The sequence below is a fragment of the Rhinoraja longicauda genome, chromosome 26 (genome assembly GCF_053455715.1).
Source record: "Rhinoraja longicauda isolate Sanriku21f chromosome 26, sRhiLon1.1, whole genome shotgun sequence".
In the NCBI taxonomy this organism is placed as follows: domain Eukaryota; kingdom Metazoa; phylum Chordata; class Chondrichthyes; order Rajiformes; family Arhynchobatidae; genus Rhinoraja; species Rhinoraja longicauda.
Window position 1 is genome coordinate 17,091,566 of NC_135978.1, and position 15,351 is coordinate 17,106,916.

General features: G+C 48.0%; 1 protein-coding gene across 1 annotated transcript in view; it reads left to right on the forward strand.

Annotated features, from left to right (window-relative positions):
- mmp28 (matrix metallopeptidase 28) overlaps window positions 1-14,882 on the forward strand; it is a 57,007-nt gene extending 42,125 nt beyond the window's left edge. Inside the window, exons 6-8 of the mRNA XM_078422226.1 lie at window positions 7,318-7,467; window positions 8,517-8,684; window positions 14,144-14,882. Coding sequence (XP_078278352.1) covers window positions 7,318-7,467; window positions 8,517-8,684; window positions 14,144-14,547 — 722 coding nt within the window. The 3' untranslated portion in view covers window positions 14,548-14,882. The remainder of the gene's footprint in view (window positions 1-7,317; window positions 7,468-8,516; window positions 8,685-14,143) is intronic.
- Window positions 14,883-15,351: the final 469 nt, after the last annotated feature.

The following is a 15,351-nucleotide window of genomic DNA, read 5'->3' on the forward strand; positions in this document are numbered from 1 at the left end:
CTTATAACTTCAACGTTCCAGGCCTAGCAATATCCCCGTGAATTGTAGAGCACCTGGGATGGAGAAACTAAACAATGGCTTTGGTGAGAACAATTCTCCGCAACTTTGAACCGCCATCACGGTCCCTTCTGTTGGCCAGGACCAGGCATTCGGGCAAGAGAGGATCACATTAACAGGATCAGACTGCAACATGCCATGATCTCCAGTCTGTGGGTTGTTGGAGCTTGTGGGTGAATCGGACACCAGGGGATACAATCTCCTGACTTGCATTCTCCACGTCTGCGCCCAAGTGGAACATTTCCAACAAAATTTGCGGAAGGCACCAACTGGATTGGACACTGAATGGGCTACTGTCTCTTTAGGAATTCCTAGCCTCAGTCAAATTCCGGGAGATTAGTTAAAATTGCTTCATGTACTGCTGAGTGAGATGTCAGATTAGACTGGGCTCCCGATAAGGCCGCCCAGTGCTGTGAGTTCACAAAGTCCAATGCTATTCCCTGTCACCACAGGCGCCATGCAAAAACTTTCTCAAATAAATTGGAACGATTAGGAGCAGGGGCTAGTGTAAAGCTGTTCATTCATATCCTCATTCCTTCATCAAGCGTTCTATTTGCAACCCTCCGGTGATGGCCTACTTTGCTCGGAAATGCTTCGATGCAAATCTCCGCGCGCTGAATTTCCCATTGCTCAACTGCTTGGAGTGTTGGTAGGATGCCAGGCATTTCTCACAGGAACACAGTCAGCCCAGCCCGAAACTGTGCAGCACTCAGAGTCTGCTGTGGTTCAGAGTTAGCTCTTTTTTTCTCTGAACTGGAAGGTTGCGTGTTTATGTCTCACTTCAGAGAGTTGAGGACAAATTTAGTTTAGTTTTGAGATATAGCATGGAAACAGGCCCTTCGGCCCAACGAGTCTGCGCTGACCAAAGATCACCTGTACACTAGTTCTTTCCTGTGCACTGGAGGTAATTTGCAGAAGCCAATTCACCTACAACCCTGCACGTCTTTGAAGTGTGGGAGGAAACCGGAGCACCCGGAGAAAACCCACGTGGTCCCACCACGGGGAGAGCGTACAAATTCCATTCTGAAAGCACCCGTACTCCGGATCGAACCCAGGTCTCTGGCGCGTAAGGCAGCAACTCTGCCTCTGCGCCACTGTTCCTCCCAATTTGAGGCTGCCCCACTGTAATGTCGTGCTTGGGAAGGACAGCATCGTCAGAGATCTTATTTTCTCAGAGAAGTGTCACATCCTGGCCCATTATACCTTTTTTACATTTAGTCACATGAGTCAAGTCAGTGCAATGTTCCTGACAATACAAGGGAACATGAATATGTAGGGAATTCAGAGATATGGAACATGTGCAGCCAGAAGAGATTAATTTAAGTAGGTATCATGTCCGGCACAGACATTGTGGGTACTTCCTGTGCTGTGTTGTTCTATGTTCTAGGTTTCTGGGTTATGAATGACCTAACTTGCAAAAATCCAATCTTGCGCAAATTCTCCCAGACATTTTTAAAGCATTTCTGAAGCTTGTAATAACAATAACAAAAATAATAAAATGACTTGGATGAAGGGATTAAAAGTAACATTAGCAAATTTGCAGATGACACAAAGCTGGGTGGCAGTGTGAACTGTGAGGAAGATGCTATGAGGTTGCAGGGTGACTTGGACAGGTTGTGTGAGTGGGCGGACGCATGGCAGATGCAGTTTAATGTGGATAAGTGTGAGGTTATCCACTTTGGAGGTAAGAACAGGAAGGCAGAGTATTATCTGAACGGTGTCAAGTTAGGAACAGGGGACGTGCAACGAGATCTGGGTGTCCTAGTGCATCAGTCACTGAAAGCAAGCATGCAGGTACAGCAGGCAGTGAAGAAAGGCAATGGAATGTTGGCCTTCATAACAAGAGGAGTTGAGTATAGGAGCAAAGAGATCCTTCTGCAGTTGTACAGGGCCCTAGTGAGACCGCACCTGGAGTACTGTGTGCAGTTTTGGTCTCCAAATTTGAGGAAGGATATTCTTGCTATTGAGGGCGTGCAGCGTAGGTTTACTAGGTTATTTCCTGGAATGGCGGGACTGTCATACGTTGAAAGACTGGAGCGACTAGGCTTGTATACACTGGAATTTAGAAGGATGAGAGGGGATCTTATCGAAACGTATAAGATTATTAAGGGGTTGGACATGTTAGAGGCAGGAAACATGTTCCCAATGTTGGGGGAGTCCGGAACAAGGGGCCACAGTTTAAGAATAAGGGGTAGGCCATTTAGAATGGAGATGAGGAAAAACTTTTTCAGTCAGAGAGTTGTGAATCTGTGGAATTCTCTGCCTCAGAAGGCAGTGGAGGTCAATTCTCTGAATGCATTCAAGATAGAGCTGGATAGAGCTCTTAAGGATAGCAGAGTCAGGGGGTATGGGGAGAAGGCAGGAACAGGGTACTGATTGAGAATGATCAGCCATGGTCACATTGAATGGCGGTGCTGGGTCGAAGGGCCGAATGGTCTACTCCTGCACCTATTGTCTATTGTCTTGTTTTGTGGCATTCATTAATGAATGGCCTACTCCTGCACCTATTGTTTATTGTCTATTGTCTATTGAATAGATACAGTATATATTCCATTAGTTTAATTATGGGTGATGTCATGGAGATTATTCAATGAAATAAAAGAATTATAACAAGCGTATACAGAGTGATATGCTACTAGTTGCTACGGAAAACTAACGTTTCTGATTTACAGAGAAATCGGTTTACGGACTGTTCTCAGGGACAGAAGCTCTATGTAATCCAGGGACCGTCTGTATTTGTCTCTCAATGCAGGAGGTTTGGGGGGGATTACTAGAGTAAGGTAACTCAGGCCACCGATGAGGTCGGACTTTGTTTCCACCTTCACCTACTGTGTGATCTCACTGTGCAATCCTGCACTTACTGAGAGACACTGACTCTCCATCAGATTTCCGCCTTTCACTGCAAAGTCCGAGGGACCTTGAGTGGGGGGGGGGGGGGGGGGCGGGGGAAAGACCATTGCAAACTCGAGGTGAGTGAAGAGGTTAAAAAACAATGACTTCCAGCACTAAGAGAAGGTTTTCGCGGTGTTAATTAGTAAGAGCCAAACCATAAACACCCAACTGAGAAATGCAAGGCCTCGTGTAGCATGACTGATGCCGTCTGCTGGGAGGCAGGGGATCAGGACCAGAGTGGCGCCGGTCGGCTGCTTTTGCTTTGGCCTGGTGCTGTGGGGATTGGGTTGTTATTGTTAACACAGCACAATCACCATTACTCGAACAGGCCTGGGGACAGCAGTGCGGGCTGGTTCATTGAGAGTTTGGATAAACAGTTGTGAACAGAAATATCACACTACACCACACTGAATGTTCTCCAACACAGGCTCTGTGGTGAATGGCTAATTGCTGGCCGGGTTCCTTGTCCCACACATCGTCCTTCGCAGAGACTGACTGTCTCTTGCTTTTGCCTGCAGTCTCTGTATCCCTGTTTCTCTGCAAATTAATCAGCCGTTATCTACCCTAACCACGATCTAATCTAGCCATTATCGACCCAATCGTCTCACGTGTTGTCTTTCTGCTGACTGGTGAGCACGCAACGAAAGCTTTTCACTGTACCTCGGTACACGTGACAATAAACTAAACCAAACTAAACTAATAGACTAAACTAAACTAATTTTGCACATCCCCAATCCTTTCCACTCGTCACTTTAATTTCAAGTTTCATGTATCTTGTGTTTTATGACCGTTGGCAGATCAATTTCCCTCCTGGGATAAATAAAGTTCTATTGTATGGTATTGTATAATATCGTATCGCAAACCCTCCACTCACTCGATTTATATGTAAGAACTTACTGTTGCTCTCTTTGGGGGAGAGCGCAGGGCCGTTTTTACAGCATTATGGGCCCCCGGGCAAAGCAGTGTACTGGGGCCCCTACCGTTACTCTCCCCCACCCCCCTTTCCCTACCAGCCCCCCCCTGTCGTGCCGGCGAAAAGCACTTACCGAAAAGCACTTAGCAATGGACTTAGGGTGCTACATTGTTGCGAAAAGCACTTACAGATGCTGTAGAAGCACTTAGTGACTGAAAATGTTGCGAAAAAAGCACTTATTGAACCTACATTTTTAAATTAGTATTTATTTATTGCAAGTCACTTAACATACACAGATCAGCATGGGGCCCCTATGCTCGTGGGGCCCCTATGCTCGTGGGGCCCCGGGCAAGTGCCCATCAGGCCCATGCGTTAAGACGGCCCTGTCTTTGGTGTCACTTTATGATATTCCCTCCATCTCAGTGTGCACATCTTTTCCTCTCTCCTTTGCATCTCCTCTCCATGTTTTGACTTTTGTACAAACGTTTTTTACTTTTACACAGGTGCATGGATAGGAAAGGCTTAGAGTGATGTGGCCCAAATGCAGGCTGGTGGGACTAGTGTAGATGGGACATCCTGGTCGGCATGGGGAAGCTGGGCTGAAGGGCCTGTTTCTGTGTTATAAAACCCTACGATTCCAGGAATCTATAACTCGTTTCTTCACTCACTCACCCTGTTTGCATTTGTGAAAATCTTTCTCTTTCTTTCCGTCTTTTTCCTCCTTCTCTCCATCTCCCCCTCTTCTTTCCTCTCTCCCCCTCTCTATCTCTTTCTCCTCCCTCTCTTTCCCTCTCTTTTTTTTCTCAGCTCCTGTTCATCTCTCTCACACTCCTTTTTTCTCTCCCTCTCAATTTCTCTCTCCTATTTTCCACCCTTTCTTTTCCCTCCATCTCTCTCCCTCTTTTTCTCTTTCTTTTTCTCCCTTTCTCTCCCAATTTCCCTCCCTTTCTTTTTTTCTCTCTCCCCCTCAGCATCTCTCTCTCTGTCTGCCTCTCTGTTCTTCTCTTCCTCACTACTTCCCTTGCAAGCACTGTTTTAAAACTTAGCTCAGTTGCAGATTAATATTTTTTACCAATAAAAATGTACGCTTGCCTCTCACAATTTTCCTCTAGTGCACTGATATGAAGCCATTGTAATTTAAGTGTGAAAGTCTGTGTGCGATGCATAAACACATTGCCTGCTGAATCTTTGGTAATGTTATATAGCAGCCTTCAGACTGAATTCGAAGATTACCCCTTAGGGCAATTTAAAATATGACAACATAACTGAGATCCACCAAGTTTCATGATTTACCCTAAAAGCAAAAGTCAGCCGTGATACTAATTTATTCCAATCATTGCTGACACTGGTCATTTTACAGTAATGCACAGATGGAGAGAGATACATTGTTAAATGCAATCTAAACCTCCCCGAGAAAACAGATGGTTGCCGAGAGTTATGAGGCTGTTAAAAAAAATCCAGGAAAGGGAGGGGAGTGGGGCAGGTCACATTCCCAAATCACACAGAGAAGTTTTAGCAATCTCAGTGAGATACATGACCTTTTCAAATAGTTAGTCATAAACAAAGAGGTGGGCAGAGCCGGTGCTGCAAGTACCAAGTTTATTGTTAGAACGGTAGTTCTTCTGTAAAACTCTCCACGTTTGAAGGCAGAGACCTCCTCCGCAGATACTGCCTGACCCACTGCGTTTTCCCAGCATTTTCTGTTTATGACTAGTCAATCTGGTAACTTCAGGCACATGGTGATGTTTTGAGGAAAGTCATGAATTAGAAGTTTTAGGATAGTGTAGATGACAATAGACAATAGGTGCAGGAGGAGGCCATTCGGCCCTTCGAGCCTGCACCACCATTCAATGTGATCATGGCTGATCATTCTCAATCAGTACCCCGTTCCTGCCTTCTCCCCATACCCCCTGAGTCCGCTATCCTTAAGAGCTCTATCTAGCTCACTCTTGAAATCCAATCCAGGTGTTGAATTCCTGAGATCCCCCTCTCTCACCCTCCCTCGTCAATTCCCTAGCTCGATTAGTTGATGTGAGAGCGTTGATGTGAGTGCCTGAATCTGTGCTCACCACACTGAGTTCTGCATCTCCAGGACACTTCGGAAGGACAGAGATCAATGGGTCCAACCCATGGTCGCACTGTTCCTACACTGGGCCATGCTGGCAGTGTGCATTCCCATCCTCTGGACTTCTGCTCAATCACAATATTTGGTCTGGGTATCCTTAGTGACCCAGGTTCAAGCCGGCCTCCTGAGCTGCATGTGTGCACGCATGTGACCGCACGGGTCTGGCCTGGGTGCTCCAGTTTCCTCCCACATCCCAAAGACATGAAGATTGATAGGTTAGACAACCACGGTGAGTTGCCCCCTGGTGCGTAGGTGAGGCGTGGAATCTTGGTGGGGAAGGGGGGGGAGGTTAATGGGAATAAGGGAAGATTAATATGGGAGCAGCTTAAGATAAATATGCTTGATGGATGTTGCAGACTAGATGTCTGGTCAAGCTGCATGACTCTATTAAAGGTAGACATAACATTCTGGAGTAACTCAGCGGGACAGGTGGGAGATGCTGCCTGTCATGCAGTTACTCCAGCATTTCGTGTCTATCCTCGGTGTAAACCAGCATCTGCAGTTCCTTCCTATGCGTTTCGTGACTCTATTAAGGGAACTGCTCAAGGGCTTTGGACGGCAATCACGCCATACGCCCAACACTCTCAGAACAAACTGGGGTGTTGGTGGGAAGTGGCAGCGAGGGCAGTGTGAGGAATGCAATGTATTATCTAAGATACCTGTGGCGCCCCAGGTTTCAGGTGCCAGACGATTTAGAACTGTTCTCCTTCATTGTCAATGCCAGGACCGTCTTAACGCATGGGCCTGATGGGCACTTGCCCGGGGCCCCACGAGCATAGGGGCCCCATGCTGATCTGTGTATGTTAAGTGACTTGCAATAAATAAATACTACTTTAAAAATGTAGGTTCAATAAGTGATTTTTTCGCAGCATTTTCCATCCCTAGGTGCTTCTCACAGCGATCTGTTTCGCAACAATTAGCTCCCTAAGTGCTTTGCTTTTCCATCCCTAAGTGCTTCTCACAGCGATCTGTAAGTGCTTTTCGCAACAATGTAGCATCCTAAGTCCATCGCTAAGTGCTTTTCGGTAAGTGCTTTTCGCCGGCACGACATGGGGGGGGGGGGGGGGGCTGGTAGGGAAAGGGGGGTGGGGGAGAGTAACGGTGGGGGCGACGGGGACATTTTTATTCCTGTGAGTAGTTGTCGTAGGGGCCACAGTACACTGCTTTGCCCGGGGCCCATAATGCTGTAAAGACAGTCCTGGTCAATGCTCAGCTATCTTGTTGGGCAGTGTGGGGGGGGGGTGAGCTGTTCCAGCCGCTGGGGCTGGAGAGCTCCAGGCTCCGGCCTGGAGAGAGATCACTCACCACGTCTTTATCCCCTCCCTTCCAGGGAGGCCGCTCCACCAGTCGGGAATGCAGCTGCTGGCGGACCTGCTGACTTCCTTCCAGAACCCTGCGGAACACACCGAGCTCGAGGACCCTCCTCGGGGCGGCTTGCAGCCCTCCTACTGCCGGACCAACTTCGACACCCTGACCAAGGGTAAGGGGTTTACCTCCGACCCGGCTGCCCACCCCTGGTGGCCACTCCGCTTCTCACAAGCTCTTCACTGTACCCCGAATATCAGCAAAAGTCTTCCCCCTCTGAAACCTGTGCGTGGCAATGCTTGGATTTATTGTAATTTAAAGGGGACCTGAGGGGCAAGCTTTTCACACAAAGAGGATCGGTATTGGTTTAGTATGGTCACGCGTACCAAGACAGAGTGGAAGACTTTACATGCCATCCAGTCAGATCATATTATACATGCTGAACAATCGTTACAATCAAGCCATATACGAATACAGCTGGTAGTGCAAACAGAATAGTACTAGAGTGTAGAATACTGTGTTGTGGTGTTTCAGTTACAGTGAAACAGGAGATTTAAAAAAAAATTGCAAGGGCCACAATGGGGTAAACATAGAAACATAGAAATAGGTGCAGGAGTAGGCCATTTGGCCCTTTGAGCCTTCAATATGATCATGGCTGATCATCCAGCTCAGTAACCTGTACCTGCCTTCTCTCCATACCCCCTGATCCCTTTAGCCACAAGGGCCACATCTAACTCCCTCTTCAATATAGCCAATGAACTGGCCTCAACTACCTTCTGTGGCAGAGAACTCCACAGACTCACCACTCTGTGTGAAGAAATGTTTTCTCATCTCGGTCCTAAAAGACTTCCCCCTTATCCTTAAGCTGTGACCCCTGGTTCTGGACTTCCCCAACATCGGGAACAATCTTCCCGCATCGAGCCTCTCCAACCCCTTAAGAATTTTATATGTCTCTATAAGACCCCCCCCTAAGATTGGGGGATTGAGACTCCACCCTTAGTTTATGAGAAGACCGTTCAGTTGCCTGACAAGAGTAAGGAAGAAGCTGTCCTGAATCTAGTAGTACGTGCTTTCAAGCTTTTGTATCTCCATTTGTATCTAGAGGTCCCTTTATTTTGAGACCACTGGCTCTGGCTCTTTGCAAACCGCGAGCATTTTGAGTTTTCTCGGTGGGACAACAATCTGACTGTGACTTTCTCATCCCGCCCCCCCCCCCCCCCTCAGATCTAAAACAAACAGTCTACATATTCCGAGGTGCTGACTACTGGAAGCTCTCGAGGGACGGCACCATCAGGGGACCGCTGTCCCTGCAGAAGAGCTGGCCCCAGCTCCCGGCTGCCATCGAGGCAGCAGCAGTGTCGGAGAAGGAAGGGAAGTTCTACTTTTTCAGAGGTAACAGGATGTCAGTTCAGTCTGGTCAATGGCCAATTCTTTATTGTCACACGTACCAGCTACAGTGAAATACGTTTTTTGCATACAGGTCAGCAAGCTATCCCCATACATAAGCACAATCACCCCAGTTCGTACAGTATGTATAGAACAGCCCACCGAGACAATATGCAACAGGTGCCATTTTGGCGCCATTTTTCAGTCCCAACCGCAGTGCAAATGCCAGATTTTGCCACTTGAGCTTTTTAAAATTAAAAGTGGCAAGTCTGTTCTATTCCACAGTGTCAGAGAAGGAAGGGAACTTCTACTTTTCCAGAGGTAACCACGGATATCAGTTCAGTCTGTGACAGTGAACTCTATATGAGGTGATGTTTGGGGTGTGGGGAGCTGTGAGGACAGTGTCCAGACAGCTCCCTAGCTTCTCTCTCAGTCTGTCCCAATTGGTTTCTACAGCAGGGATACATGTTCCCAACCACGACCAAACGCAGACTGGGTGATCGTTTCGCTGAACACCTTCGCTCAGTCCGCCTGAACCTACCTGATCTCCCGGTTGCTAAACACTTTAATTCTCCTTCCCATTCCCACACTGACCTTTCTGTCCTAGGTCTCCTCCATTGTCAGAGTGAGGCTAAATGTAAATTAGGGGAACAGCATCTCATGTTTAGCTTGGGCAGTTTACAGCCCAGTGGTATGAATATTGATTTATCTAACTTCAACCCTACATTCCCTCTCTCTCCATCCCTCCCCCACCCAAGTCGCACTAGCTTTTCGTTTTCACCTAACAAACAGCTAACAATGGCCTGTTTCCTTTATCATCATTACTTTTTTTCATATCTTTCATTCATTGTTCTTTATCTCTCTACGCCATTGTCTATATCTCTTGTTTCCCTTATCCCTAACTAGTCTGAAGAAGGGTCTCAACCCGAAACGTCACCCATTCCTCTCCAGAGATGCTGCCGATCCCGCTGAGTTACTCCAGCTTTTTGAGACTAACTTTAGACTTTAGACTTTAGAGATACAGCGCTGAAACAGGCCCTTCAGCCCACCGAGCCTGTGCCGACCCACACCAGCAAGATCCTACATACTAGGGACAATTTACAAGTTACAGAAGCCAATTAGCCTACAAATCTGTACATCAGAAAATGCTACGTCTTTGCAGTTTGAGAACTTAAATCCAGTTTTAAAATACGGGAACAAGGAGATAGAACGGAGATGAGGAAGAACTTTTTCAGTCAGAGAGTGGTGAAGGTGTGGAATTCTCTGCCTCAGAAGGCAGTGGAGGCCAGTTCGTTGGATGCTTTCAAGAGAGAGCTGGATAGAGCTCTTAAGGATAGCGGAGTGAGGGGGTATGGGGAGAAGGCAGGAACGGGGTACTGATTGAGAGTGATCAGCCATGATCGCATTGAATGGCGGTGCTGGCTCGAAGGGCTGAATGGCCTACTCCTGCACCTATTGTCTATTGTCTATTGTCTATTGTCTATTGTCTATCTTTGGAATGTAGAAGGAAACTGGAGAATCTAGAGGAAACCCACGCAGGTCACAGGGAGAATGTACAAACTCCGTACAGACAGCACCTGTAGTCAGCATCGAACCAGGGTCTCTGACACTGTAAGGCTGCAACTCTACCACTGCGCCACTGTGCTACCATTAGCCCCAAAGGTTCCTGGCATCACATCCTGGCTCCTCCTTCTCATAGGGTTCTGTCTCCAACATGTGTGTCCATCCACAGAGGGCTCTGATGTTGGATCTTTCAGTGTCATGGACATGACTGAGAATCTAATCTCCACCTTCCTCCACCTGGTAACCCCCTCCTCCTCATTCATCTCCTCCTCCTCCAGCTCCCTCTTTAGTCTCCATGTTTAGTTTATGTTTAGTTTAGTTTAGAGACGCAGCGCGGAAACGGGCCCTTCGGCCCACCGAGTCCGCACCGACCTGCGATCCCCGCACACTTACACTATCTTCCACACGCTGGGGATAATTTATAGTTTTACCAAGCCAATTAACCTACAAACCTGCATGTCTTTGGAGTGTGGGAGGAAACCGAAGATCTCTCGGAGAAAGCCCACGCAGGTCACGGGGAGAACGTACAAACTCCGTACAGACGGCAACCGTAGTCGGGATCGAACCCAGGTCCCTGGCGTTGTAGGCCAGCAACTCTACAGCTGCATCACCGCGCTGCCCACCGTCTTTCCCCCTTCCCCCCCCCCCCTCCTCCTCCCCTCCTCCTCATTGCCCATCTCCTAGTTCCCCCTCCTCTTCCTCCTCTATCTGCAGCTGTGCCCTCACATGCTGCCCATGTTGCCTCACCAGCTCCCTACGGATCATTCCTTGGACCTCCCCAGGTGTTACCCCTCCTGGCCACTGCTCCTTGTTCCCGTATTTTAAAACTGGATTTAAGTTCTCAAACTGCAAAGACGTAGCATTTTCTGATTACTCTTTCATGTGACGTAATCATCATCCCACTGTGATTGTAAACTAAATCCCTCCCACTCACTTCACCTCATCACCATCTGGAAATGCAATGAGCTGAACGCTTTTCCAATCATTCCCAGATTATGTCTCGCTGATTAAATGTGTGGAGAAGCCATTAGTCCTGGAAATCTCTGGCCCGGGTTCAGCAGCTCCTGGGGCCCTGTGTGAGTGTTGGAAAGAGCACAACAGCTCACGATCCACCCACCAGCCCCTCAGCCTCCCACTGCCCATCTGTGAATGAGTCTGCTGGTGCTATATTGGCCTCGTGGGTCAGTGTGGAAGCAGAGTGTAATCATCCCAAGGGGGCTGAGGAGTCCGATGCATGCTTGGGATTGCTAGCGTTGAACTGTCAGCATTCAGTATCCACACCAGCTCAGCTCATTTCATTTTCTTTCACTACGTATACGGGAAGGGGGCATTTTGTCCATCGGGTCTATGCCTGTTTCTAGAACAATGCCATCAATCCCATTCCCATTACTCTCTTGCAATCATCTCCTCCAATTCTCCTGCCCTGCACATTGGGTGTGATATATAGTGACCAATGAACCCGCTGATTTGCACGTCTCTCGGTGTATGGGAGGAGACCCCCCGCGACCACAGAGTGAATGTGCAAACCCCACACCGACGGCAGACACGGTCAGGATTAAGCCCGTGTCTCTGGAGGTGTCAACGCTGCATCGCCCCACACCACTGGTACACTGCCCATCATGATATTCAACAGCTCAGTCACTGGCCTGTGCTGAATTCGTTTAGTTTAATTTAGTTTATAGATACAGCGTGGAAACAGGCCCTTCGGCCCACCGAGTCCGCACCGACCAGCGATCCCTGCACACTAACACTATCCTACACACACACACACACCAGGGACAATTTACAAGTTTATCGAAACCAATTAACCTACAAACCTGTACGTCTTTGGAGTGTGGGAGGAAATCGGAGCACCCAGGGAAAATCCACGCAGGTCACGGGGAGAACGTACAATCTCCGTGTATACAGCACCCGTAGTCAGGATCGAACCCAGGTCTCTGGCGCTGTAAGGCAGCAACTCTGCCCCTGCACCATCGTGCTGCTTATGAAATTAGTCAGGATGAGGTAGTACACTGAGCTGCAGCCCTCCCCACACCCCCCCCCCCCCCACCCCAGGCGGTGCATCTGTGTGCGTGACTGTGCTGCTCCTCATCTTCAAGTTGCTTGTGGACACCTTCAAGTTGCTTGTGGACACATGCCACCTAGGTCCATGTTACAATGTCACATAAAGTTGGACATTGCAGACCAGGGCATGGTCGAAAGGGGGACTTGGGAGAAATTAAGGAGAGAACTTGGGCGAATCTACGTGCAAATCCTTATTTCACGCATAAATTCGGAATACCGCATTCATCAAGCAACCCATTTAAAAACTTTAAAACAGTGCTGAGGCACTGATGTGATTTGTTCCCTCTGGACCTCATGGAGTTTAATAAAGTGTAAACTTTCCAGAGGTGGGTGTAGTTGGATATGAGAAAGACATATGGGAAATCAACATAATGTGAAAAGATTGCAGGTGCTGCAATTTTGAGCAAAAAACAAAGTGCTGCAGGAACTCAGCAGGTCAGGCAGCATTCGGGAAGAGAAAGAGACGGACAATATTTTGGGTCGGGACCCATTTTCAGACTGATGGAATAGAGGGGAAATGGCTGGAGAGAGAGATGAGGGTAAGGTGTGGGGCAAGAACTGACAAGTGATAGCTTGATTCAGGACAATATTTGACGCCACACAGTGTTAGATGATATTGGATCAGTTGACTAATTGGCCGGGAGGCAAGTTTATGCTGAATCTGGGGGGTGAGAGAGGGTGGCAAGGAGACGGCGAGCCTCAGGGCCTGTTTCCATGCGATATCTCCAAGACTAAACTAAAACATAAGGGGTGATTATTGGGAATTGGTACAAGGGGTCAAAAATCAAAAACTGCTGACACTGCAAATCTGAAAGAAAACTTCAAAAAACGCTGCAGGAAGAGAAACAGAGTTACTGTTTCAGGTGGAAGACGTCTGCCTCTGCTTCTCCCTCTGCAGATGCTGCCTGGCCTGCTGAGCGTTTTCAGCATTTTCTGTCTTTATTGCAGTAAATCTGATGTTCTATAGCATGCCAATGAAAATCTCAAGAGAGGCATTTCCTGTAAAGTTGAAAAGCCCAGGAGAGTGTAGGGTTTATCTGCAGAGTGGGTCAAATGGACAGGTTCTGCTGAAGGGCCTGTATGACTCTATAAGTCCAGTGCTTTTATTTGTGCCCATAAGTGTACCGGCACCTCTTAAAAAGTTTAACACTAGATTGCTGTACTTCAGCCAACATTTTGTCGGGTGAACTGTTGAATGCATACTGGCACTTATTTTTGTCTACAAAAAAATAACAGGTCAGGTACATCCCTGTTGCACAGCACAGTTTATGAGAGGGACAGAAAGAGAGTGAACTCTTGTCCAACATCGCCATCTGCTGTTTGCTAGAGGGATGAACAGGTTAAAGAACGGTCTCGAAACAAAGATAATAGAGTAGATAGAGTAAGATAGACCACTCGACCCAAAAAACCGTAGTATGACTGGGCGCCATTTTAGTAGGCAGAAACTTGCAGAAACTTTCAGAAACATTTAAAAAGAAAAATAACAAAAATCTGTGAATTGATAGATGAGATATAATCTGCATTTTTACGGTATCATCACACATACTGTTCCCCCACAACACTAATTACACTGCGAGAGGCGGGGTTTGCTTACTAAAATGGCGGACGTTCCGCTCCTTTGCATACTAAACCAGTATAGGTGATTTCGACGGAGTGGTTCATCTTGCTCCTCTAGTATCTTTGGTCTCGACCCCAAATGTCACCGACTCCTTCTCTCCAGAGATGCTGCCTGTCCCGCTGAGTTACTCCAGCCTTTTGTGTCTATCTTTGATATAAAGCAGCATCTGCGGTTCCTTTTTCTTACATTTAACAATACTTCCCTGTTGTGTGATGGACAGGAGGCCGGTGCTGGAGATACACGGACAGCCAGCTGGACATCGGTTACCCCATGAAGGTCAAGAAGATGGGGCTCCCCCGCCACCCGGACGCCGCCTTCTACTTCCCGCCCCTGGGTCACCTCGTGATTTTCAAAGGGTCCAAGTACTTTGTCCTAAACGAGGAAACGATGCAGGTGGAGCAGTATTACCCACGCACCCTCAGTGACTGGAAAGGGATCCCTGTCGGCATCAACGGGGTCGTCAGCTGGAACGTCAAGCAGACCTATTTCTTCAAAGACGAGACTTTCTGGCGGTTTGACAACAGCAGACTGAAGGTGCTGGGCCAGGGCAGGTGGGCGCAGGCACTGGGCTGGACCGGCTGCCGGCTCAGCAACCAAACAAACTCTGCCCGGCCACGGACGTGACCCACGGCGTGGAGTCCCCGAACTACCAGATTAAAGTGCAATCCCCCAACAATCCCAGCCTCGGTCTGCGGAAATAACGGACGGAGCAAATTAATTGCACCGAGAGAGCCCAGTGTAACTGAGCAAACACAGAGGGTGCACAGTCCACCACACACTGGGAGAGGGTATATAGTCCAATACACACTGGGAGAGGGTATATAGTCCAATACACACTGGGAGAGGGTATATAGTCCAATACACACAGGGAGTGGGTATATTGTCCAATACACACAGGGAGGGTAATATAGTCCAATACACACAGGGAGAGGGTATATTGTCCAATACACACAGGGAGGGTAATATAGTACAATACACACAGGGAGAGTGTACACAGTACTCCACACAGGAAGAGTGTACGCAGTACTCCACACATGGAGACAGGGTACATAGTACAATACACAGGAGGAGGGTACACTGCACTCCACACACAGGGAGAGGGTGCACAATACTCCACGTACATGAGGAGGGTACACATTGCAATGCACACAGGGTGCGGGTACACCATACTCCACACATAGGGAGAGGGGACACAGTACAATGCACACAGAGATAGGATACATACTACAATACTCAGAGAGAGAGAGAGGGCGCACAGTTCTCCACACAGTGGGTTTGATTGGTTAGTTTATTATGATTGCCATGTGTACTGAGATACAATGAAAAACTGCTTTGCATGATATCCAGCCAAATCATTTCACATATGAATACAGCAGGTGCTGTCTGTATGGAGATTGTACGTTCTCCCCATGGGGGTTTCCTCCAGGT